The 26,018-nt window shown below is 39.5% G+C and overlaps 1 protein-coding gene across 1 annotated transcript in view; it reads left to right on the plus strand.

Annotated features, from left to right (window-relative positions):
• Positions 1-26,018, plus strand: part of LOC139305617 (glucosidase 2 subunit beta-like) — a 107,658-nt gene that overhangs the window by 70,663 nt on the left and 10,977 nt on the right. Inside the window, exons 11-13 of the mRNA XM_070929514.1 lie at positions 889-958; positions 2,705-2,794; positions 18,381-18,452. Of these exons, the coding sequence (XP_070785615.1) occupies positions 889-958; positions 2,705-2,794; positions 18,381-18,452 (232 nt within the window). The remainder of the gene's footprint in view (positions 1-888; positions 959-2,704; positions 2,795-18,380; positions 18,453-26,018) is intronic.

Raw genomic sequence — 26,018 nt, forward strand, 5'->3', positions numbered from 1 at the left:
AAAGTGATCCGTAACAGATAACCAACGACTGAATCTGATTAATTTAAAGAAGCATAGTTATACACACATCACATGTAAGTGCCAAGAGTGCCTCCAGGCCATATGTCATGTACAATATTTTGATGGTCCTCTCATGTAACTTACAACTATTTTGGACATTTTGGACTTTTTGAGGGTGTTTTTAATTAAAAAAAACCCCCAAAACTACTTGCCCAACACTAAATGACAGAAAGACAAAGTTAGCGACTAGCTAACAAAGGCAAAAGAGCCAGATATTTCCCTCTGGGTTTGTTTTGAAACCAAAACAGAGCTAAAAGTAGTGTGAATATTGGGCTTACAATCATCACAACGCCAAGTTGAGTTATTGCTGCTTTGAACAATTGATAAATTATTAAATGCTGTCAAATAATTTTGTGTATGATGAAATATGCATCAACCATTTTCAGGATTTGCATTGCGATTCATCACATGGTGAAGTATGCAAACAACAGGGTTGTACATAAAGACTTTTACTTACAGTTCAATTATGTTTCCTTTTATCTATCACAGTCACTCGAAATTACTTTGAAGGTGCGTAACATCTTGTCATACCAGAAACATACAAGTGTGACAAAGAGAGACAAACATATCATCGCTGTGGCCACCTCTGCGGCCCTCCCTCTGACTTCTGTTCTCTCTCAGTCAGTTGTCAGTGTGAAGAGACTAATAAGCCTGCGGGCCTTTTGGCAGTCACCACACCTGGAAATAGGATTTTTCTGTTTATATGCAGCCTTGCTTCCCTCCCAGTCCTAGATATAACAGCCTATATTAAGGCTGTTTGGCAACACGCAGCTGTTGAAATGCAACAACTCCGCATTGTTAATTTGTCTGACCTTTTGTTTTGTCTAGCTGCAGAGTGGGAGGCTACCAAACTGAAGAAGGTAGAAGAAGCCTATGAGACAGTCAACATGGAAATAAGGTAAGGGAAGAATAACAAAGAAATAGAAGCAGAGGGTAGCTTCTATTGTCACATATTTGTGGCTAAATCCTAACATTTTGCACTTTGTGTGGACGATGCATTTGCTACAGTATTGTAAGCAGCATGGCATGGTATGTAACCAGGCCTTAAAATAGACTCCATCCTTCTGTGCTAAAGTAGTGATGAAAGCTGCGCAGTAATGATTTGCACTGTGTGATACCTAGGGCAAATTTTAATGAAGAAAAACAAACGCTATTGGTTGCCTACTGTGCTCTGGTGGGTAGGCCTATTCCAACTTACTTTGAGCAGAGGAGTGTCTGTGTGGGTATGAATTATCCAAAACTTTTATTTTTTTAGAAACAGACATGCCATTATTACAGACATTATTTTGTATTAATGGAAAAAATGTCACAACCAATTAGCTACATACTTTTCCATTATGTAGCTTCCATTCCACGTATTTCCATCTACAAAATCTGTCAGCATCAAAATGCTGTATACTAATTTTGAAAATATTACATTCTATTGCTCCCTCTCAGATGTTTTCACAGAGCTCTGAGCCAGCCAGCAATAGCTGATAAGTGGCTACTGTGGCCCTTAGGCCTACAAATTGTTCATTACAGTAGGGGAAGAGGAGAGCCAACCACTGAGATGGCAGTTACAAAAAGGTCAAGATTATTTCCCCCCTAAACATGCCTGCATGAAGGGAAAAGAGGGAAAAGAGGAAAAAGGAGCTGGCGTCACTTTGGTTGCTCTATTTCTTCATTGTCCACCTTGCTTCAATTGCTTCTGGTCAAGTTACTCACTATCATGTATGTGTGTTGGAGCCCTCGCCTCCGTATTCTCTTCAGGCCATGTACTTTATCAGTATGCTCATCTAAGTGTACTAGTGCTAGCGCTTGTGTCTTCATAGCTTTTGGAACTAGCATGAAATTAAAGTCTCTTCCTTATTTATTCCTTTAGCGTGCTGTAAAGGGCAATTTCCACCAAAATTGGCCCTGTGCATGAATGCTATGACCCCTGCCCTACAGAGAAAACACACAGTTATGCAACCTGCTTTGCTTTTTCTGACCCCAAATCATCTCCCTATGCCACCCTACCTTATCAATCTCAAGCGAAACAATCACCCTCCCTAAACATTTGTTAACCCCATTAGCAATTCTGGGTTATGAATATGGAAATAAGGGCCTGTGCACAGTAAAGAGATAGGGCTCAGTTCCCTTATTTGCGATTAGTGAAGAAAGGCAGCCTTCACCAGCTCAGATAATTGGAGACGCTGCATAGAAATGGGCTTTAAAGGGCCACCTCATCAACACATTATCCAAGAAGTCAGTCACTAAAAGCAGCAAGGAAAACAAAGCTACATTGTCAGCACAGTTAGGAGTCATCTAGATTATTAAAGCAGCTTGTCAGGGACTTAAAACAAATGGCCTACATCCAGAACATTCAAAAACACTTGTGTTTCTCAAATTAAGCATTTGTGCTATGTTGTGCCATTACATAACTTTTACTTTTTAACGTGTAAGCTTATTTTAAAACATTTTCAACAATATGTGACATTATTTGCTTAAAACTATACCACTAGTGTAATTTCTGTCTGTTTTTGAGTGCCATGCTTTTAGATATATCTGTTAATTGTCTAAAATCTTGCATGGAGTCACATATCAGTAATAACTCAGTTCACTTCAATTAAAAAACTGCTTTAAGGTTGCTCTTGGTCCAATATATTTGTTTTGGTTTCCTCAGTGATCTCCGGAAGAAGCTGGCCATAGACTATGGAACAGATTGGGAGTTTCTGTTTTTGAACAGCCAGTGTTACAAGCTGAAAGTATACGAGTAAGTACTGACAGACTCTTCATAACTTTTTTGATTTATATGCTTATTTTTGTCTGGCGTTAATATGGAAACTCATCCTTAAATGTGTGGTTGCGTACAAAAATATGCTTTAATTATAATAACTTCATACAAAAACACACACACTGACAGAAAAATACATTTTAATGGTTTTGACAATATTTCTCATGAATTGTGAAAGCTGTTAATAGTTAAGTCTACTCTCAATAATGGAAACCAGGCAAAACAATTACTTTTGCGATACCTGTGCACTGCAGGTAGGCTTAAAAACCACTGGATAGAAAAGCAAAACAGTTTCAAACAACCATCACAAAATCAGTATGCTAACCAGAGTCTGGAATCCATCTTATTTTGAGCAACTGTACTAAAACAAATTCTATCTGTAGCAAATGTGAACCATCTCCGTAAAGATCCACCATTTAAAGTTGATAATTTTTGAGCTCCAAGTCACCCTGGAGAAAGCCAAGCAGCTAAATCAACTAAATTTAATCAACAGAATGAGCTTCTTTTACTCTCTCCCGCTGCATCCCTATGGCCCCTGCTGGGGTAGAATCTGTTCTCCTCAGGATTGCTTGCCAGCTGGAGCTTTAGAAGCCTGTGGGTGGTTGCAGTTTTGAAAGAAAATTATCTGAGATCTGCACTGAGATCTGCACTGCAAATACATTTTTCAGACATCCTTGGAATCAGTGGTTTTCCCATGCCCTTATACACCAGTGTGATTTGTTTGCTTAGTTTGCCATTTAGGAGGCAAATCTGAAAAGGAAAGTTGCAGTTCTTGTAGGTAAGCCAGAAAAATCCATCCCTGTCTTTTCACTGGAGACAGTATTAGATAACAATATTGCACATTGTTTGCGAGATGCTTTAATGTCATGATGTAGCGATGGAGAGCTGGCTCCTATGATACTGATCGTCTGGAAATGCAAAGGACTTAAAGGAACAAATTCACAGGTTGTAGACACAAGTAGAGGAGAGCCAGAGCAGGAAAGCAACCACAACAATAATGGATTAATGCCACATCAGCAGATGTATGCAAAAATATACAATTAAAGGCACGGCAGGCCTGTCAAGCTTAGATTTCTCCACGAGGGTGGTGTCTTATTTTTTGTCTTTCCAAAGGATTGGATTTAACATTGTGTTTATCTGCAAACATCAGCATGTGCGGCTAACTAGCTTACTACCTACAGTGGAAACGGAGCATTACTTTCAAGGCCAAGCACCTTATCATTAGCTAGATTTTGGGGTTACAGGTTTAAAAAAAAGCCATGTTCACAATAGAACATCCACTGTTCAATATTTGCCCCGTGTTGAAGCCGTTCCTGGTTTAGGCTAACGCTAGCTTTTTTCTGCTTTTTCTGGGATTTGGGGAACATTACACTCAAGCAACCCCAGCCAAACTCATTGTCTGAGAAAGCATTACACTCGCTGAACACATCAGACTCAATAAGCCTTTTCAATTGTAATGTTAAAAGTGAAACAAATATATTTATAAATGATAAAGCATAAATCGAACCTCTGTCTTGCTTGTCTTGGCTGGACAAACAAACATATTAACCATACCAAACCAAAATATTTAGTTGTAAATAGCTGTTTTATAGTAGTATAAGACTATATATAATATAAGACTTTTAAGTTGAATTCAATTCAAGCTGTATCAAGTTAGATTATTTCTTACACCCTCAGCCTTTTGCATAGAAACCCACAATGTACTCTGTTACCTTTCTTTGCCTGCCCTATTGGTATCATACACTTAATGTTATTTTTCATCCTTCAACTCACTGAAGAGCACAATATCCACCAGCGTCAACTCAGTTGAAGGTCCTTTGACCTACCAGCACCCTCTCAGCAATGTACCAGTTCCCCTCCCTGCCCCCCTTTATCCTTGCTGTTAGCCTTGAACCGTGATCCTGAAAAGACATGACATTGACAGACACATAAACCAACGGCTTTCCATAACACTCCCTCCCATGCCCCCGAGTAGCAAACTAGCAGCTCCTCTCCAATAATGGAACAGAATCACACACTTCTTTCCAGCTTCTTGATCATCGCTTGAAAACATCTTACATCCACCCTCCCTGATGTTTAGATCTCTCACGTTTGATTAAATTGCTCCCTCTTTTTTCTTTTTCTTCGAGTGGAAGCCAATATTGGAGAATAGTGCCTGGAGCAATAAAAGTTAGCTGAGCTGAAACACTGTAATATAACTAATAGCTGTGCATTAGTTCAATGAATGTAATTCAACTGGTGCCGGTGTGGGGTTTGGCAGGAAAAAAGTTTCAAATGCTACCAGTTGAGGATCATTTGGTGACACGTGTGGAGCAGCTCAGTGTATTAGACTGCCCTAATGGTCCTGTTTATTCTTACAGGCCAAACTTGTTAACGTTGAAAGTGTGTTTCATTTTTGTCTTAGGGTGTCAGCTGAGATTTCTCCTTTTGTCTTTGCGAAGGAGGATCCTATTCTCTGCACCTCTTTGTTGAGTTTCTTCTGCCTTGCCTCATGATGGTGTGAATCACTTTTGCAAACTAGGGCTTTGAGCCTTCTCCTGTTTGTCCAGGGGGAAAAAAATATATAATTACTTTGATTTCAAAGGGAGGGAAATAGTGCCTTTTGTTGTTGAACACTTTCAAGTGGAATGATTAACGGCAAGATTAGAAGCTAAATGCTGCGTAGTAGAGCACTCCACAGTGCCTTCTCATCAGTTTCTCTAAAGACCATAAACAACATGAATAAAAGCTTATAGAGGGAGCTTGCTCGTGGTGCATTATCATTTAATGACATTTATTCCTCTCACTTCCATGCACCTCTCCCCAGAGCAGGGTTACCTATTTTTTTTACATTACATCACATTCAAGCTATTGAAGCTCACCTCCCAAAATCCCCCCATTAAATCCATGTATTTCCCCAGAAAAGGTCTTTAGGGTGCTGGTGGGCCCTTATCACGAGTGGGGAATTTAAATGTAGGCCTCTGCCAGCGAATCAGAAATAAGCTTGGCAATTCAGTCAACACAGCCTGGCACAGCATGAAGGAAGACACCCCATAATGAGTTCTCAGAGGCGGAGTCCCTACCTACAGCAGAGTCTAATATTCCTCCTGTGGATTTGTTGACACTCCTCAAAGAAACTTAAATCGAAGGGTCGTGATTTATGCAAGACTGTCAGGTCAGATTGACTCAGCCTCCGCTCTCGTGTCATTAGAAAGTACAGCACTTCAGTGAGTCATGCCCGCCACTGTGGTTCAGCTTTGACAGAGAAGAGAGAAGGATAACGCAGCACAAGTGACACTTCCAGCTGTCTGTAGAACATCACATGGCCTTAACAGTGCACTGGGTTCTGCTAGGGAAGAAAGAGACAGCATCGGGATAGCCTAGAGGGAGCTGTTTCAAATTGGATATAAACCATGGCAAGGCGGGTGGTGTGGAGTCCTGGATGTGTCTGCTGACTGTCGTAAGAGTAACGTGGAAATGAAGAGCCATATATGTGGTAGATTTCGGCTGTGCCATGAATGCGATCTAGTTGCAAATAGCGTTTGACAGGACCATTGGGATCGTTAGAGGCATGTTATTTGCTGTCTGCCTGTGGATGGCAAGTATTAAGCAAACTTCTTGCTGGTAATAATATTCTTAAGAGCATCTGCCATGTTATGTTTCCTGGAAATGAGAGCAAATAATTAAAGGAAGAAATTTAGCACAGTCATTCACTATTCCCAGCTTCAACATGAATGCTTTTTGCTGTTAGAAACTGATCTAATGCCAGAAAGCAGCCCCGACTACAGCTAACAATAGCCAAATGCATGCATGTGCACAAATGAAATAAAAACCTTGTTTGCCCGGGTTTATCGAGGGGACAGAAAGGCAGAAGGCCTGGTTAACCATAATTGGAATGTTGTTGAAATAAGTGGTTGTGCTGCAGTGGCTGTTTATGCAGATCCATGCCTTAGAGCATGAGTACTTTGTCACACCCAGTAGCTCTCAAATTATGATAGATGTGGCACAGACACTGTTGTTAAATTAAAGCATGAAATTTAGCATTACTCTTAATGAGCTGCTCATGCAATTAATTAACTTCAAAAGGTCACGTTTGGTCATTTGTCAATGGGGGGGATTGCATTCACCTGCTTTAAGATACTCATTCTGTAGTGTCAAGGGAAATGTGACATTATTAAAAGATAAGGCGATATTTTATATATTAGGCAGCAACTATATATTATATATTCAATGTGTTCCTCTCTCAATACTTTCTGACTTCTCTGCCCTGTTTGTGCCCCAAGCCCATTGGTTCATACTGAGGTCTTACATCTTTCTAAACATATCACGTATGCATTTTTAGAAAAGACTGATGAACAATTAAATTTGTTAAACTGGTGCAGCATCTCTGGTGGGAGATATTTATTTGTAAAATTTGCATTCATTGCTTCTAATAAGTTTAGAGAAGACTGTTTTTGGTCCTGTTTCTTAGATAAAGAGCACAGTCGGTTTATCTTCCTGTTGACTCAGTGCCTCCCTCACCCAATTGTGATTCAACAAAGCCTTTGGCTGTCAAGATGCTCGTCCCTTCCTGTAAGCAACTGAAAGCACATGGAGATTCTGCTCATTCCACAGCAGGGCTGGCCATCTGAAGTAGCAGGAGTTTTCCGTTGGTCCAGTAGACCTGTGGGCTGGCAGTAAGTGCGTGTGTGTCTGGTGGGGTCATAAATTCATCACATCTCATCAGTTTTTGTAATGCTGCCAGCTTTATGGCCAGAGAAGTGGGCAGTGAGCAGAGTATCTGTGGGTTGGTTGTGTTGAAACTGTTTTTTTGTTTATCCCAGCTTGTCACTGCACACCAGGACTTCCTGTTTCTAATTCAGAGTGAGATGTTTTAGAGCCAAATTAATCATCTTTATTGTTATTGTCATTATTACTTTGTTAGTACCGTACCAGCTGTTGCACAGGCATTACACTAGTCAGAGAGCACATAACCTGCCAAAACACCAAACCTAGCCACTAAAACATGAGTTGCAATTATGCTTAATTTTCTCTGCATCAAGGGAACCACGAACCACAAACAGTGGAGCTTGCCTATGTTGGGTCAACTTGGGCAAATGGTTTTCATATTTAGGCTTTTTGTTTGTGTGCAGTAAACTGGAGGACTCGTCTGATCACAGTACAGTGTTTTCTCTGAGAAAATATCCAATGAGCGCAAATTATGGACACTTATGACGGCTATATTTAACTGGAAAAACATACCCTGTGTTTCCTTTTAATTTGGAGAACTGAAGCCTACTAGTATTATGCTGATAGCATGTATTATATTTACAGACAACTATCATGAGTACTCGGAGGCTAAAGAATGGGATTGTTGAGTAAAAGTCAATGTAAATATCCAGTATTTGTGCAGGAAGGAGCTTTCGAAGGATTGGCCTAGCCACCACTCTTCCCTTTAGCTTTGTATACAAGGTCAAGCAGTAGAATATTGAAAGTTATTGAATAACTACAATTACAATTTAAAGTAGGTCACTCCACCATCACCACTGCTGGCAGATGCATTGACATCCCTAACAGAAAATCATATGGATTTAATACAAGGCTGAACAGTAACAGTAATTTTCCTGACTCTGCTGATTTGATTAGGTTTTTTTAGCCTGTGGCTAAAACGGACAATGAAATCATCCATAGGTTTAAAATTAGACCCAGAAGAGAATTAAGCATGAAGTAAAAGTCAATAAAACCCAAAAGAGAGACAGCAAAGTGTCCTAGTGTAAAAGAATTACAATCTGTTAAACAATGTTTGTATTATGTTTCTTTTCATGCTGTGTCTCATTTACGGTTCCTGCTGTGACAACCTGTAGTTCCTAGTGAGATCAACAGAGTTTATCTTATCTGCTGAAATCTAATATGATCTAATTCAGTAACTGTAAGAACTTCAGTGAAAGTGTAATTACTCTCTAACTACTATAACTAACATTTTTCTTTTAGACGATGTATTATAATGAGTACTTTCTACTCTACTTTCCTACATAATAGTGCAGCTTGCTTAAAAAATGGCTGCCTTTTAATCTACAACCCACATGTAGACAGAGTTTTGAGTCAAAGGTTTCAGTTTCAGATGTTGCATCCTCAGTCCAGCTGAAGCACACTGGTCTGGCCTTGTTTTTAACAGTTACACACTTACTTACACATCTTAATGCATTGTCTATAATAATACATACAGTACAAACATAGTATGACTGCATAAGCACATTTATATCAGCTGTAAAAAGAGCCACCTTCTCCTGCACCCTGTAAGATATTTAGGTATGTATTTACTGAAGAGTTTGTGGTTGCATTAGCACAGCTGTGATGGTTCTGATCGACTAACCTTTTACCCCAAGCATTTTCTGCTTGGAAATGGGCAGAGACTTTTAGTGTGTTTGACTCGATTAAGTAGTTTGAGGTGTGATGATGGTATCGTGCAAATTGGAGTAAATTATTGAAATGGATCACTCCCATCAATTTACTACACCAAAACGCCTATAATTGAGAATGATATTTTCAGCCAGCGGGAGTACATCTTAACTTCTCACCCCGAGAAAGCCATTTCTGCTCTGTTGTTCAAATGTTCAACATGCAGAGACAGGAAATAAGACTGTAATAGGATGTTCCATTTGAAAATTACTCTCTTTCAAATGTCAGATTACGAGATGAAGTTATGGAAAGCAAAGTCATATTTAGGCATAAAAATAGTAGTCATAATGGTGTTATCTCATCACCTTTAGACCAGAGGGGATGATGCACATATGAATTGATCAACACTGTATAAACCCTTGATCTCCCAAAGTCTGGCTTAGCTGCAGAGCAAATTCACGTCTTCTGTCACGTCTACCCATTGTTAAAGTAGCTTGCTATACATGTTTCACCTTGAAAACATGTATATTCACGTGTGATGCTCTGATCCAATATGCTGGATTTTATATTGGCATCAATACTGATCTTAGAACAGGCACTGGGTATTGGCCAGATGTGACCAATCTACATTGAATACTGTTGACAATACAAACAATATACTGTATTTACACTTAAAGACTCGTGAGAACAGGTGTTTCACAGTCACTCTCCAAGTTTCAAAGCCTCTGATCGCTGGCTCAGTTCTTCTTTTTCACTTTTAATGTGGGAACTCTAATTATCACCTTAAGTTATCTTGAAGTATATTTCCTAACACGTTTTAGTGTTAAGAGCCATTTTCTTTACACCTTTGAGCAGGAAAAGTGTAAAATATTATTTTGAGCCAACTTGCTCCACACCTACATAGGATCCATTACATTCTGTTATATACTGTATATGTATTATTGATAATCATTTGATGGGAAAGGTCTCTTTAGGCATGTCAAAGAATAAAGCCCCCTGATTTAACATTTAAATTTGTCTGAAAAGCACATGATATCTTTACACTTATCTAGCTGAACTTGTGAAATCTGTTTTATGTATTAATTGGAAAATGGCGTATTTAAAACAAAACAGAAAGTACGAAACAGCTACTTTAAGTTAGAAAATGAAAAGTTTTTATTACACTTCCATGAATAAGTATCACTTAAAAGTATTAACAAGAGAATTCAATCTAATTGTACTGTACAGTTGCATCAAATTCTTATAATATAAAATACTATCTAATTTAATAATTTTATTAAGTATAAACACCATGATCCTGTCATTCAATTAAGGCATTTTTTCAGACATTTGAAAGACCCATAAAGACCAGCTGTCCCTTACTGCCTATCATATCTTCCACATGCCTCAACCTTCACCTATTTCGAGGAGAAAATGGCAGCAATAATAATGCAACATCTTGAGAGATGACAGGGAGAATGCAGTTTTAAATGATATGCCAGAGGCTATTTGCCTCATTGCCCTTAGTGATGGCTCTAAAACTAAATTGGCTTCAAGTTTGGCTTGTTTTGTTTCCCATTTTTCGCATATAAATTGAGGCATCTTTTGAGAGAGGCTCTTTTGCTCTGTATTGTTTTTTTTCCTGGGTAATTTATGTGGGAAAGAGGTCTCTGCTGTGCATTCACCTTCCCTCTTGATGTTGTTTCACAGAAGCGTAATAAGAAAAATGAAATATATATATATATATAAATATATATATATATCTTATGCATTGACTCTCAGCTCTGCATAAAGAATTTCAAGGCCAAAATATGATAAGCTGTCAGGAAAGTGAACTTCAATCAGACTCATAGTAAAAACACTGTACGGCATTTTATTCAGACTTGCATTTGTGGTTCGCCATGTGGAAAATGAAGGTAAACTGAAAAATGGCCCACTTTGAGTATGTCTCTTTCTAAACTGGCTCTACGAGGGTGAACTGGCATTGGGACTCTGGGCTGCCAGCAAACTCTAGACTCAATTATCAAGTGAAAGGAATTGCACTGACCCAATCTCACAATGATCATTATGCTATTTTTTAAATTATATGAGTCCTGGAAATAGTCCTGGAAATGGAATTTGATGCCATAATGGCACTTAAAGCCTGATGAGCTGACCATTTGTGTGCAAAAAGTAAAGCTCTCATCATAGCTGCACTTTTATGCTTTTAGTGTAGGAGAGAGATCCAAATGCTGCAGAACTTTTTCACCACCAAGACATAAATCAAAGTGCCTCACTCCCACCTTCATGTTCTACAGCAGGTGCGCTTATATGAGTTGCACTGGGGGGAAAAATCCATTGTAGTACAACAGCACAATTGTTCCTAAAATAAGAATAGTTAATACAAGTACAGTAACTGCACTTATAACAGTACACTGATTGTAAGTATAATGGTGTAATAAAGGTTGCACTGAAACATTATTTAATCTCTGACTGTAATATATGGAGAAAAGTAAAGTGCCTATTCTTATTCATCATGCAGTATAGTATGTTCATAGCCTGTCATGCAATTTGATTTAAATAAGGCTATACTGTCTGTAAATACCATCTGTGTCTGTATTCAAGACACTACAGCAGAATCAGAAAAGAAACAGCCACAAATAAGCACAATAAAATATGTCGTAGCATTACTTGCTCTGCATTTTTGTAAGTTTGACTCAAACAAAAAAACTCACCTTATCAGCATTTATCTGAGAGGGAATGCCCTTTTCCAGGTACCCATTTTATTCATACCCATTATGCGTAAAAAAGGTACACAGTGTGCAGGTTTTCACAGTAAAGGCCATGATACAGAATAGCTGTTTGTTTTCTGTTTGGTCGGTTAGTGTGGACTTTACACTGTAGTTTAGATTCGACAGAGCATCACAGTCACCTATAGAATTGGTATTGTGGCCAGCTGTAACCTGTTAACAGGAGTGCAGTTGCAGCTGTAACCTGCATCAAAGACACTTCAGCAAGGTGTAGACTTGTTGACACAGGGGCTTAAAGCTGGATCTGCTGATTAAAGGACAGACAGGCGCCAGACAACTCCGCTGCCTTTACAACCAGGTCAGATAATTCACTATTGATTCAGGTCTTTGAAAAAAACAAAAACAAACCCCATCTGTCAGGTGTCTCCAACAAAATGCGTGATTCTGTCTAAACATTTAATAATGTGAATGTGATTCCAAAAATTTGTTTCACAACATCTCCTTTTAAATATACGAGCGTGTGAACCTGATAGTCAGGAAAGCTTTTAGTTACTGAATAAATATGTCATATTGTCACTTCTCATGGGAGTGCCAAATCCTCTTAAAGGAATAGTTCAACATTTTGGGAAATATGCTTATTTTCTTGCTGAGAGTTCGATGAGAAGATCTGTACCGCTTACATGTCTGTGAAATATGGAGCTGCAGTCAGCACCTGATTAGCTTAGCTTAGCGCACATACCGAAAACGTGGAGAAACAGCTAGCTGAAAGTAATAAAATCCACCTATCTGCACCTCTTAAGCTCAATGATTTACACGTTACTTCTCGTTTGTTTATTCATTAAAAAAGCTGAGGTGGAAAAACAACAGGTTGTGGTTTTATCTGGGGATATGTGCAGGACTATTTCTTGGCCAGTATCTTCCTGGAGTCATGTCGTCATTGTGAGGCCGCAAGGCGACCAATGGAGACTCCAGGCTAGGCTGTCTCTTTCCCCGTGTTTCTACTCTTTATGCTAAGCTAAGCTAACTGGCTGCTGAATATAGCTTCAACTTTCTCATCTAACACATGACAAAAAACAAAATATCCCAAAATGTCAAACCCCAAATCTGTTCCTTTAAATGCATGCACAGTGAGGTTATGACAAATACCAGAACATTTCAAGTGGCCTGTCCTGAATTTAATTGGAGATTTAATTGGTTTCATTATTGTACAAGGTCATCACAGGACAACTAATACTTAGAAATGTCATAGTAGTGACAGTCACTCTCTTCTGTACATAAACTTTGCAAGTTTTTACCAGTTGCAGTGCCAATAACACAGAACACCAGAGGCAATAAGATAAATAGGATAGAGCCAAAAAAAACAACTCCTCCCAAAATGATCACTATATTCAGACAGATGTTACTTGTAGATATTGTTGCTACAAGTGCATGTCCCCTTGTATCTGTGTAAATGTAACCATTATTAGCTTTTAATTGTAAAACACTTTGTGCATTGAATGAAAAAGGTGCTAAAGCAATTAATTCTTCTATTATTTTTAGCTCTCGCAATTACTCATAGTTTAACAGAAAGAGAAGCTTATTTATTTTAGAGATTCTTTGTTTCCATGGTGTATTTTAGCTTCATCTTTCTAACAATAACACAAATGCCTTTTTATGTGCAATATAATTACCGTCTTACCTAAATACCTAAATAACAGCATTGAAATATGAAAATAATTAGATTTTCATTTCTTATTTAGAGATGGCAAATCATGTAAATTTTGAAATATCATCAACATGAAGAGCAAGAAATAAAGCAACTAGAGTATAACCTGTTGACACTGTTAATGAAACACGTCCTACTTATGAATGAATGTGTAACCCAAGGTTGCTTTATGCTATCAAGATGAACAGTGCTGGTTTTCCTTAGTTTGCTACTTAACAATTAACCACGTCACTTTATATTGCTGAGTCACCTTTGACCTCTGGCATGCCTGCTGAGTGTACACAGTGTTACCTGTAAACCAATTAGCCAGTGTTGACGTTGCTGCAGTTTGCAGTGTCGCCCTCAGTGAACTCCACCCACGTCGTCACAAAACAGTCTAGAGGGAGAAGGGCTTAATTGCTGTCTCTCTCCTTCTCCCTCTCTTGACTGGATCTCAGTGGACTGAGGAATAAATATGCTTATCTCTTTTTTCCTATATAGCTCTAGTGAGTACAGGTTGGGTGCCTGTGTCAGATTTGTAATTAACCCTGGACTGTTAAAGAATAATTATGGTTTATAACAAGTTTTTATCGTTTGAGTTTTTGCCTCCATTGCTATCTGTAATAATAACATTGTACTCAGATCTGAACGCTACCGCTAGAGAAAAGTTTGGGGCAAAAAAAACAAGAGGAGTCAGATGATGACTTGAAATGATCCCTTAAAAGGTGCACAAAGCTCAATTTCCCTCACTTTTCTTACATTATATTCTACTGCACACTACAAAACATGAAGACTTAAAAAAACAAAAAACAAAAAAAACATTAAAATGCTTGCTTGTTACTGTTTATTTAATCTAAATTTGGTTTTGCTGTTCATAGTGAACTGAGTGAGTGGTCCGATCCAGTGACGCATGAAATACTGCCTGAGAGGCTAAGTGGTTGCATCTAAGATATTTATTTTCTAACTGTGTACCTTCAGGCGGCAGAACACCTGCCAAAGATTGACACAGTGGTACCAACTTATTATGGCTAGTGTCTGAGCTGCATTGTCAGACGGTGACAAATCCAACGTGGGGAACAGAAAGAGACACAGTGTGGAGTTCAGGACCTGAATGGGAGGATTGTAATTTTTGATCTGCTGCTGCTGCTGTCATAGCCTTCTAATTATTGTCAAAGGTTTAATCAGTGACCCACAAAGTTTTACCGTCTCGCCTCATCTTTCTTATTCATTGTATCCTCCACCCAGTGTCCCCCTTGCTACACGTCATCGTCTGTCATATTCGCGGCCTGTTCAGTTGGTGATTCATGTGCTCAGCGTCAACGCCGACAGTCTTATTCCCTCCCACTCTCTTTTGCGCACTTTTATTTCTTTTTATCCTTCTGTCTTCCCCTTTCCTCTGTCTTTGTTTGGCTGTTTCCTAGCCTTATATTTCCATCGCTGTCAGTCTCTTCTCCTCAAAGCCTTTGTCACCCCCCGTCCATCTCAGCGGATATTTCCTCCTTCGTGTCACACTGTGCTCATTTGCTAAGGATAGCTGGGGACAGTTTGTATAAATGTGCCTGTTTGACCTTTCTGCTGTGTCCCATTTATGTAACGCAGACGGCAGAATGTGAAGTGTCTGTCTTGGAGACAGACAGCTAATCAACCTGCAACTCCGTCCGCATGTTGGGCTCGGCATTTATAATCTCTCCTAACTTTTTTTATACCCAGCGACACATTTTCTGTGTTGCCTTGCCTTCTTTTGTTTTCTCACAAGCTGCCACATGGAGGCAAGCATCCAAGGTCAGATCGCAGTGCCCCCACACACAAATAGCCTAGCTTTTTTTTTGTGCAGTGCTGGCGTGTCAGCAAAAGTGGGCAGGGATGGATGGCTTTGCCTTGAGGCTAACAGAGAGGGTGATAGAGAGGGGGAAGAGAGGTACAGACATGGAGGGGTACTCCCATACGGGACTCGTTTGATTGCTTTTTCACTGTGTTACCCCTTTTCCTTTTCCCCTTCCTGTGCTCACTATACCTCTGTCTATCAGGTGCCATCTGTTTCTGGGCTCAGATGAGGATGTTTGTTGTTGCTAAAACACCTGCTTTACAAACTTAATGAATCTAGTGGTTTGTATAAGGAACAATAAAGCCAGTGTCGAGAGGGAATTGTATATTTTGTTATTCATTTATTTAGTATGGGAGGCTATTTGGCACACATCACATTGTTATATTTGGCATTTGATTGCACTTTTAAAGGTTTTCAAATTCAGTTTCAACTACCATGCAGCAGTTATGTAAGGTCTCCATTGGTCCTTCAGGTGTGGGTGGCCTGCTAACTTGTTATATGATGTTGGAGCTGACTGAGGGTGGTGAGTATCCTTGATGAGGTCAAGGCAAGCTGTGAAGAAACCTTTAACCATTTCTTAGCTCTTTTTGTGTCCTGAAGACAGGAACAAGACCTAGACTCTACAGTCATGCTAGCAGGTCTGTGAGGCTGTATTTAGGCACAGTGTTGTTTTTAGCTAAATGGTAATGCCAGCTTGGCCGCATGCTCACAATGATAATGCTAGCACGCTAATGTTTACCACGTTCACCATTTTGTTCACATGCATTAAACACAAAGTTCAGCTGAGGCCTGATGGGAATGTTCCAGGTATTTGGTCTTAAACCAAAGTAATTGGACATATTTGACTTGATGTGGGTGCTAGATGAAAAGTCAGGGATCACCAAAGGTATTGCAATTCATTCTTGGGGGAACATGAATATTTGTACCAAATTTCATGGCAATCCATCCAATAGTTGTTGAGACATTTCACAAAAAAACCCAAAATGTCAACCTCATGGTAGTGCAATGGAGAAAAAAACAGTAGGAAACATCCCTGGGGGACTGTGACCAAAATGAATTCATCCATCCATCCAATAGTTGTATTTCAGTCTGGACCAAAGTGGTGCACCTACTGGTCAACATTGCTTTGTTAGCTTGGCTAAAAGGTATATAGTTTGAGAGTAAACTGATAGAATAAATAAAAAAACATCCCAATAGGAACCTTGGAGGGGGTAATGGATTGCCAATATGCTTAGTCATGCAAAAAGATGTTTCTGTTTTTGTTTTTTTGTTTTCTTTTTTCCTTGTCCTCATATCTGGCGCATGGGTGAAGGGGTATCCCTGTTGAACCATACAGTAGACATGAAAGGATAAATGCCTAAATGAAAGTCTCTGAGATGTGAGAGGCATTTAATAAAATCCGCAAACAAGCGCATGAGCAAAAGAAGTCGGCAGCCAATCACTTACCTCTATCCCACTATCCCCTTTTCTCTGATGTTCATCATTTTCTTTTCTTTCATCTTGCTTTTCTCTCATACAGCTTTTGATCCCCCCACACTTTGTGGCCCACGTCTACTTACGCTGCAGCCATTTTTTTCCCTCAACCCTGCACATTCTCATTCACTCTATCTCTTTCACTCTCTCTCGTTGTGGCTGTCTGGGCATCCTCTGCTCTTCTATAACACTCAGTGTAATGGTTCAAATGTCAAGGAAAAAAGCCCGGCTGCCTTTCCCTCTGTCTGTTTCACCATTAAGGTCTTTGATCAGTTTGTTACTGGAGCCAGTGATCGTGCCTCTACTCTCCAGCACTATCCCCAGCAAGTACATTAGTGACGGTCTCTGCTAATTGCTAACTCCTTTAGACTCCTCTTTGCCTTAGTAGAAGAGCTGTGGGTGGCAGGGTAACTGGTAGCTCCTTGTCAATCTTCTGTCCCAGTAGGTAGCCACCGAGCCTAGACAGAGTCTCACTGTTCAATAATTCTGCTTAGTTAAACCCTTACTACACTAACTAACACTAACACTGCTATCACTAACTTTTGTTTTTCATAGAGCCTGGCTGATACTGGACGTTTGAGACTGATATCTGAGAGTCTACATATATTAACAATATACTTGCAATATATTAACCTATATTAACTGATTTTGTTGCCCAATTGGGTTAGTGTCAACACAGCATTGACTTACTATCACCTCATAAAGTTGTTTTGCCTAGTGCATTAGCAAACAGTTTCCTATTTTCACATCCAGACATGTAGCAACGTTAGCATTCATTTTAAGTCCTGTTTCTGGACACCTGGCAAGTCCAATATTCACTCTCCTTTAGCTCTGTTTTGGTCTCCACCAACTCGCGTGGGAAATATGTGGCTCTTTGGCTGCTAAATGCTCCATGATGTTCCCCAGCTAGTTTCTAACTTTGTCTGCTGCGGCTTAAGGGTCGTTCCTCATGAGAGTGGTGAGAATTAATTAAAAAGACTGTAAAGTCGCAGGCTGTAAAACCAAAACAATGAGCTGAAAGACGCTAAAGAACTCCTTAGAGCGGAGGGGAACGGCTAGTTCTTTGTGGATTTGCCCACATATTTCATATGTCTTGTCAGTCTTGTCATCCATTATTAATATACAAATATTGCATAGAGCAGTTTTGATATAAATACATAACATTATATTTTTGGTAAGGATCCCTCAAATTACGTTATTCAAGAATTATGACGAAGTGTGTGACATTTTAAAAATAAACTTGACAAACCATATAATGTGACACATCTTTGGCATTTCTCTAGTGCAATTCTTTGTACTTTTCAGCTCAAATGTCTGTGATGAACTAAAGCCAATCATTTTGGCTGATGTATATTGGTCAAGCTCCACCCAAAAGTTACCCAAAGCCTGGGTAAAAGAGCAAGAAATTAAGCACAACATGAAAAGACCTGTTGTGAGGAAAAGTAAAACTACCATGAATTAAACCTTGTGTACCAGTTTTCTCCATGTGGACATTGTGTTTTCTTTCCCCCTCTGCAGGTATACTTACACCCTATGTCCCTTCAATCAAGTCACTCAAAAGAGCACTGCAGGAACAGAGGTCTCATTAGGGTAAGTACCTCAATCACCTCCTCTTCTGTGTCCATAGTTAAAATCCCAAACAATGACCGGCCAGGGTATGACAGGGACAGTGGAAATATTCACTCATAGGACTAGATGTTAACAATGTAACGTTTGCACTTTGAGGGACACTTTTTCCAAAGAACTTTACAGCACTGTGAGTACATTGTGTGCTGTGACATTTATAGTCTGTAGCAGAACACATTCATACTTCTAATAGCCACAAAAAAGGTTAAACTTTTTTCTTTTGTTGTCCTTGGCCTTTCATCATGCAATAAAGCAAGAAAAGTTCCATTTTTCTTACTTATATCAGTTACATAAATTCACATGACAGCATTTTTTTCATTTCATGAACGGACCTGAAATGAATCCCACCACTGCACTCCTATGAAAGCTCTTTAATCATTGTTACAGTGCTCATATGAAGTTACGCTAAGACCGATATTTGTGCTATTGATTTTTTTTTATTATTCAATCTCTGTTAGGCTTCATATGACCTTTAATCAATCGCTAACAGATCTCTATTATAGTTTTAATACCTTTTGATCAATGACAAACAGGGGGTGAGTTTCATATACTGCTGGGGTTGTATTTCCTCAGCTCCAAAGCGTTTCAATTTCATCTTAAGGATTACGTTCTAGGCTTTTACCATCCCCTTGGGATTGGCTGTGTCGACTGCTGGACATTGGTGTGTATCAAAATGCCTATGTGCTATGAAAGATGCCACTCAGTCCCCATGGAAACGGACCTTTAGATGTCACAAGACATGTTCAGTTTTTTTTCATTCTGTGTTCCCCAGGAGTGTCAGTATACTGATTGGAAGTGAAATTGCTCTAAAGGATCAGAAATACCACCACCTATAGTATATATAATATGTGATCTTGATGTTTTTTCTATCTGCAGAGTTTGAAACAACTACTGTCATTTAGCTGCAGAGTTTTGCTTCTATAATCTCATCACGCCACCTTTTCCCACCTTCCCATAATTATAAGATCTCTGTCAAAAAGATAAAGAAAAAAACGTATACATCATACAGATGTTTTCCTTGGTTTTTACTTTTTCTCTTCTTTTTCTTCTCTCTAAATTTTAGATTTGAGGTGATAATTACTGGATGTCGCCTCACTGTCCTTTTCCACTCTCTCATTAGCTTTAACCGTCAGTGATCCGACACTTTCATAGGGTGCAATTATGGAAACGCTTTTCCATCGACATTGACACCTCTCCGGAAAAATAGCTTTTATGATTCTGAGGACTCAATTGCAGTGCTGTTTTGGTTGTAGCGGGCACATAGGCTAACGACTTGTTTTGCGAACAGACAATATAAAGGCATAAATGACCACGGAAAATTTGTGACAAAGTGTCAAAACATTTAGTCTCATTTGAGATGTGATGCCATTGGGCTTGCCTTGTCTTCTTATGGCAGTTGAAGTGAGATGTTAAAGATAATTTATTAGCAATTATCCCTTTCTGAACATGTAGATTTGCTTTCAGATGGCAAATTGATTGGAATTTGAAGCAGGGCTGTGTTCTTTTTGCACCGCCACCTCCCACACTACCCACTCACTTTTGGAGCGGAAAGTGCAATGCTCCACCATGTTTTTAGCGCAGGAAAGAGGAAGAACAGAATGCTAACTGTGAGTAATGTGACCCCAGCGCTTCTGCCTGCCTGTCACTCATGATGGTATGGAAGGGCAGAAGGACCAAACAGAGCCAGTGGTCAAACACGTCTCCGACTCGTGAGTTGATCACTCAGTTTGGAACAAAATCGCTGCCAAGCAGAACTCGAGGGAATGATTTCAAATATATAACATATTTATGTTTTCCACATGAAATGTTTTACATAGGATGATGTTACTGAATACTGCAGAAAATATTATGGATGGCCGTGTTCCCATCCTCAGCAAGTCTAGAACGATGTTTGAGTTTTCATTTACCTCAACAAGCTAATGGAAAAGTAATGCTAGTTACTTTGCTAATGCTATTACATGTTTTATCACATGCAAACACACACACCTCATTGGTATTTTCATTGTGAAGGCAGGTGGTGTAGCACTATATGATGTACTACACGGTTTCTAGAGTAGAGTAGTGTAGTGAAGGTATATGTGGAATGGTTTTGGGGAAGGAGGGGGAAGGGAGGTACATGAATCATAGCTCGCACGCTGGGAATAAAGTTCATTTTTTATCCAGACAGACCATCAGTCAGCCCTTGCAGGATATGGCTGGGCCTCCTGATATCAATCTGCATGGAGGCATCCTTCTTCTCCCCAGAGGGGGTGAGGGGGGAGAGGGGAGTGCTTTGATTTAAACGGCAGCATTTATCACACCTGCTCCAGCATCCTAAAGGACAACCATGTGAGAGAAAGAAGGGGAGAGAGAGGAAGAAACAGCATTAACATGTGTGGCCTGTCAATGTAAGTGTGAAGCTGGAACTGTGACTACTGTGGCGATGACATTGCTAATACTTGCTTGTACCATTTCGACTAATTTGGATTAGTTATGTTACGTTTCTGCAGTATTAAATGGAGGGTGTTGCTGCTGAATTGTGATTACCACTCATGGCCAGCGCTCAGTTTGTGAAGTGTGTCAAGGCTCATAAAAGTTAAAATTGTTCCCTGAGCCCTAACCTTCCTTCATGCTTGGTTTTGCAGCATAGTCGGCGTTAGACCATTAACTTTACGAATGTTCTTAAAGAACAATAAATCAGCCTGGGAACACTTTCTTTTGTAGCTGCTTGCTCTTATATTGTGGCCACACACATAGCCATAAAGATTTCATAAGGCACAGCAGTCATACTGTATGCTCCCAATTATCTGTAAATGTAGATATTATACAACTCATATTCACCTCCTGAATTCCAATGTCTCCATTTTCCATTTAGGTTTTCTGCCTTTCGCGCTCAGCAGCTCAACCGCTTCCTGAAATGGCTATTGTAACAATAACATCAGCCATGATAATGATAATAGAGTAGAGGAAAATGCTTGCATTGCGACAAACACCATCCCACTGTGACAGTGTCGTCCATCTTCATAATGTCCCCTCTACCCGCCCCCCACCCAGGGCAGACACGGTGACAGGACAGCAAACACAGGGTTTACTAAGTGCAGTCCACCTGAAAAGACAAACAAATACATATAGTGCTGTGTAGTAGCATGCAGGGTGTGTGCTGTTTGTTACCACCTTGTATAACGTGAAAGCATTGACTCTACACTTTCGAGGAAGAAACAACACACACACTGTACATACAAACAGAACATTGATCACCCTTTGTCACCAGCATGTCACATTCATTTCCCACAAGCCCCAGTGGTAGTGATGTGCTTCGCTAGAATATCACAACTGACGTGTGTGCTAATAGTGATAGTAAATAATGATGTGTTGAAGCTCATAATGTTTGTTGTTTTTCGAGACGGCCACACGTTTCGATTCAACTCGATGGTAATTTCTGAGGCCGCAGTTTCTGGTGTTGTTGAGTAAATATTCCTTTTAAGTATCTTCCAGATGTGTTAGTGAGGGTCGTCTTGAGACTGCTGTTGCTCTTTGCCATTGTAGTTTTTGTATGTGTTTGGTGTATGATCATTTTTTACCCTACTAGTTCAGACAGAAACTTTCCAGCCTCTTTGCACATGTGCATGTTGCCTTGAAGAAGACTAAAATGATTAGATTAGTATTTTGGTAAATGCAGTCATTCACTTTCTTGCTGAGAGTAAGATAAGAATATCAATATCACTCTTATGTGTGTGTGAACCATGCAGTTAGCTTAGCTTAGCAAGACTGAAAGCAGGAGGAAACAGCTACTCCAAAATTAAAAAATCCACCTACCATCTAAAGCTCACAAATCAACACGTTTTATCTGGTTTGTTTAATCCGTACAAAAATGGAAGTCTAATGATAATTTGTGGTTTTATGGGGACTATTTTTGGCCGTGAGCAGTGACGTCTTTATGCCAATCTAAGCTAACCACCTCCTGGCCCTAGCTATACACTATATAGTATATACATGACATCGTGTATCTAACTGTCTACAAGAAGCTACTTTTTTTCAACTTAATATGGCTTTTCTGACTCTTTTTGCTCATATTTTTAGTCATTGCTGCCTAAATTTCTGGGCAAAACTATGCTTTACACTTGCCAAGTGAAACATCCCACAAACGATAAAAAGTGACTTTTTACGACTCCATGTGCACAAGACGAACGTGGTAGTCCATACCCTCCCAAACAGTCAAACTGAAGAAGAAATAAAAGCTGCATGTTATGTGTCTCTGATAACAGCATAAAGCGTGATAGATACAGAATGTCAAAAGCAAACAAATTAATGAAGAAACGTCATACTGTTTCATGGTGCCCACAACCTGTCTGAGGTATAGTAGTAATGGTCTATTAATATGTGACCGCAGACCAGAGTGACAGAGTGCTTGTGGGTCAAATGTCTTGGTTGAAAAAATAAAGGCTTTAATATGAAAGGGAACTAAACATAGGGCAAAAAAAGAGAGAGAAAAGCAAAGTGTGACAGCCTTTTCTTGTTTTCAAAAATTTAATTGAAACAATAACACAATAATGGTAAACCACAGGGACATAATTGAATGCAGTGACATTGTACCACTGGTGTGAAAATGAAGACAAAGCACAGAACAAAATAATATGTAGTGTCAAATTGTCATACTGTAGGTAGAAACACAGAGTGTGCAGTCACCTACATACAACTGAAGTGATACAATCAAGTGTATAACACAAGACACCAGCAGCAGTTTCTTCCAGTTAGCACCCAATATATAATCTCATTTTAATTTCTTTCAAATGGGTCTAATGGCTTAAATACATGCAGCACCATAGCTCACTATCAGTCAGATCCATTTAAGTTTTGAAAGTCCCCAGGAAGTACATTGTCAACATCCAGTAATTAGCTTAGTGTTCAAGCCATTTGCTAACAACCACAACAAAAAACAACTCTTTAAAAGTATGCCCTCACAGCAGCATCTGGCCATAATAACCTTTCACCATGAGCAGAAGTGCATTTGAAATATTTATGTGGCCCCTTTCAGAGTTAGTGTAGGATAAACACATGGAAATAGCTCCAGCTGCAATGATATGGAACCGTCGGGACAAGAACAAGAAGTTTGAACCAAATATGCAACAGACAAATTTAAATGTATGCTCTCATAAGGCCAATCAAGAAGAAAGATGTAAGAAAAATGTAGTACATCAAACATGAATCGTTAGACCTTATAGATTGTGGCCATACAAAACAAATTTATAAAAGATGCAGCACTGTAAGAATAATAGCATCTCCATGAAGCGTATTTGCTTCTAGACGGAGGAGGGTAGGACAATTTAAATGTAGCTGTGGAGGAGGAAGGGATCAGTTGAGGGGTCATCCAATGAGTTTTTGTTTTGGGACTCCAGGGAAATCAGGTGGCCACGCTGTTGGGGTCGCGGGGTCGATGCGCCGCCCTGCAAAGTTCAAGGAGCTATGCCTTCTATTGTGCCCGGGTCAAACTGCTCTGCACTCGTCATCATCGCGAGCACACGAGGAGAGAGAAAAAGGCAGTCCTGAAATTGTGCAGCTCGCTTGTTCATCCTTCGACCTTGGAAACACACTTTGTTTGACAGGCCAAGCTTGGAACACGCCCAACATCCAATACTGAAAACAGGATAGACAAAACAGGAATATTCAACGTGATGATAACATTATTTGGCTTGGGACTGTTTATTAGCCTGATAATGTTGATTTGTTTTAATTCAGGGAACACTATCCATTACAATTTGGATGTAATTTTAGGAGTTAACATTATTTCCATGGAGTCTAACATTAGCTAGCGCACCATTTCTATAACGTTAATGACGTTAGGGCTCTGGGACAACTAGTTTATGTTACTAACGTTACCATTTTGCAGACGATTACAACATAAGTTGAGCTCCTCGAACGTTAACGTTAGCTCCTGATGGTTCCATTTTCTTTGTGCTAAGATAATATTAGCCGGACAAATACTACTACATGACATAATTAAACAATTTGCTTTTGTATTTTTTTTGGAACATGAGACTAATTCATGAGGCAATGGTGCAAATGCCAAGCTCACTTAAAACGACAGAAGCTGAATTGAAATTACCTTGTGGCAGTTTTTCTTTTATAATTGTTGTGAAATAAGCCCTGTCTTTTAATTGACCAAAACTGATGCCCTTTCATTATATCATTTGTTGCAGTAAAATGACATTCATCCCAGGGTGAGTTTTTCCTTATATGCTAATGTTAAAATCAACTGTAAAACAACATCTTAAAGCTGATATTTAAAAGAAATTCTTCCGGGGGGAGGGGTATTTGCATCTTTGTCACCTTCTTTCACCCCTGGTGAGTTTGCATCCCTGAATAATAATAACTCCTAGACACTGCTGGGCGGATATGAATAAACAAACCATAAAAGAACAGTGGAAGACTACAAAGGCAAGATTTTCACCACTCCAGTTATGACTCAGATTGTACACTGTCAAAACAGGAAAATATAACCGGGGAAGGTTATAAATGTTCTAATGTATGAATATTATGACTGAAGCAGATGATGTAGAGGCAGAGGTAGGCACAGATGTGTTACCGGAAAGATAAAAGAAAAAGGGTATTGTGAAACTAAAAAAAAAGGGCTATTAGCGTTGTCAGTTACTCCTGCAGGTTCATATCGCTCAGTATTCAAACCTACAGGTCTCCCTTGAACTGCTTTATTGAACAGTAGATTTTCAAACAGTGGAGAAGTGAGGTAGCCTAGCAACATTGAAACCACAGTGAATGACTGTGTGTGCCCACTGCGAAGGAGCCAGGCAGTTGAAATGACAGCGCAGAGCAACCCCAGAGAGAGTGGGATGTGCTGGCCACCGTGGAAAATACAAATAGGTTGGCTGTTTGTAGCAGTGTACTGTAGACATACGCATGCTGTTTACAGATCTGCCTTTTTTTGAGCTACATACAGACATAGCATAAACAATGTTTTCTCACACCTACTGCCAAGGTTCACTTTAAAACTGGCGCTATTGACCCTATATTGTTTTGCCACTATGCAGCTCTTGTAGCGCTCTAAATAAAAGATCTTCTAAATGTTACAGAGAAAAAAATCCCCAGGTGCTGAGAGAAAGAGGTGCAGCCATGTGAATGCCTCCAGGCTGTCAACGTCCTTTGAGGGGCTTTAGCTTGAATGATCCAGCTGAGCAAATTTATTGGCGCTGGCCCAAGAAAGGAGCGACTACTCTGTGGCCATGGTAATATGGAAATATGTTCATTTGATCAACAAGAGTCAATTCCTCATCTTTTTTTTAAAAGCATAAAAAGGAATGAAGTTCTGATGGAAAATATATCACGTCCCTTCTCCTTTTAAGATTAATTATTGTTCACTTGCAGCGTTCTGCAGTGGCTGCGCATGTATAAATAGGAGAAAAGTACTGTAGCTAATTATCTTGATAGGTGGCCATTTTATTGCACAGCAATCGCGAGGGAACTGTAAGATTATTACTGTGAAATTATTCAAACGCAAGCGAGTTACAAATGAGCACAAAGATATTGAATACCAAACGT

The sequence above is a fragment of the Enoplosus armatus genome, chromosome 23 (assembly GCF_043641665.1).
Source record: "Enoplosus armatus isolate fEnoArm2 chromosome 23, fEnoArm2.hap1, whole genome shotgun sequence".
Lineage (NCBI taxonomy): Eukaryota > Metazoa > Chordata > Actinopteri > Centrarchiformes > Enoplosidae > Enoplosus > Enoplosus armatus.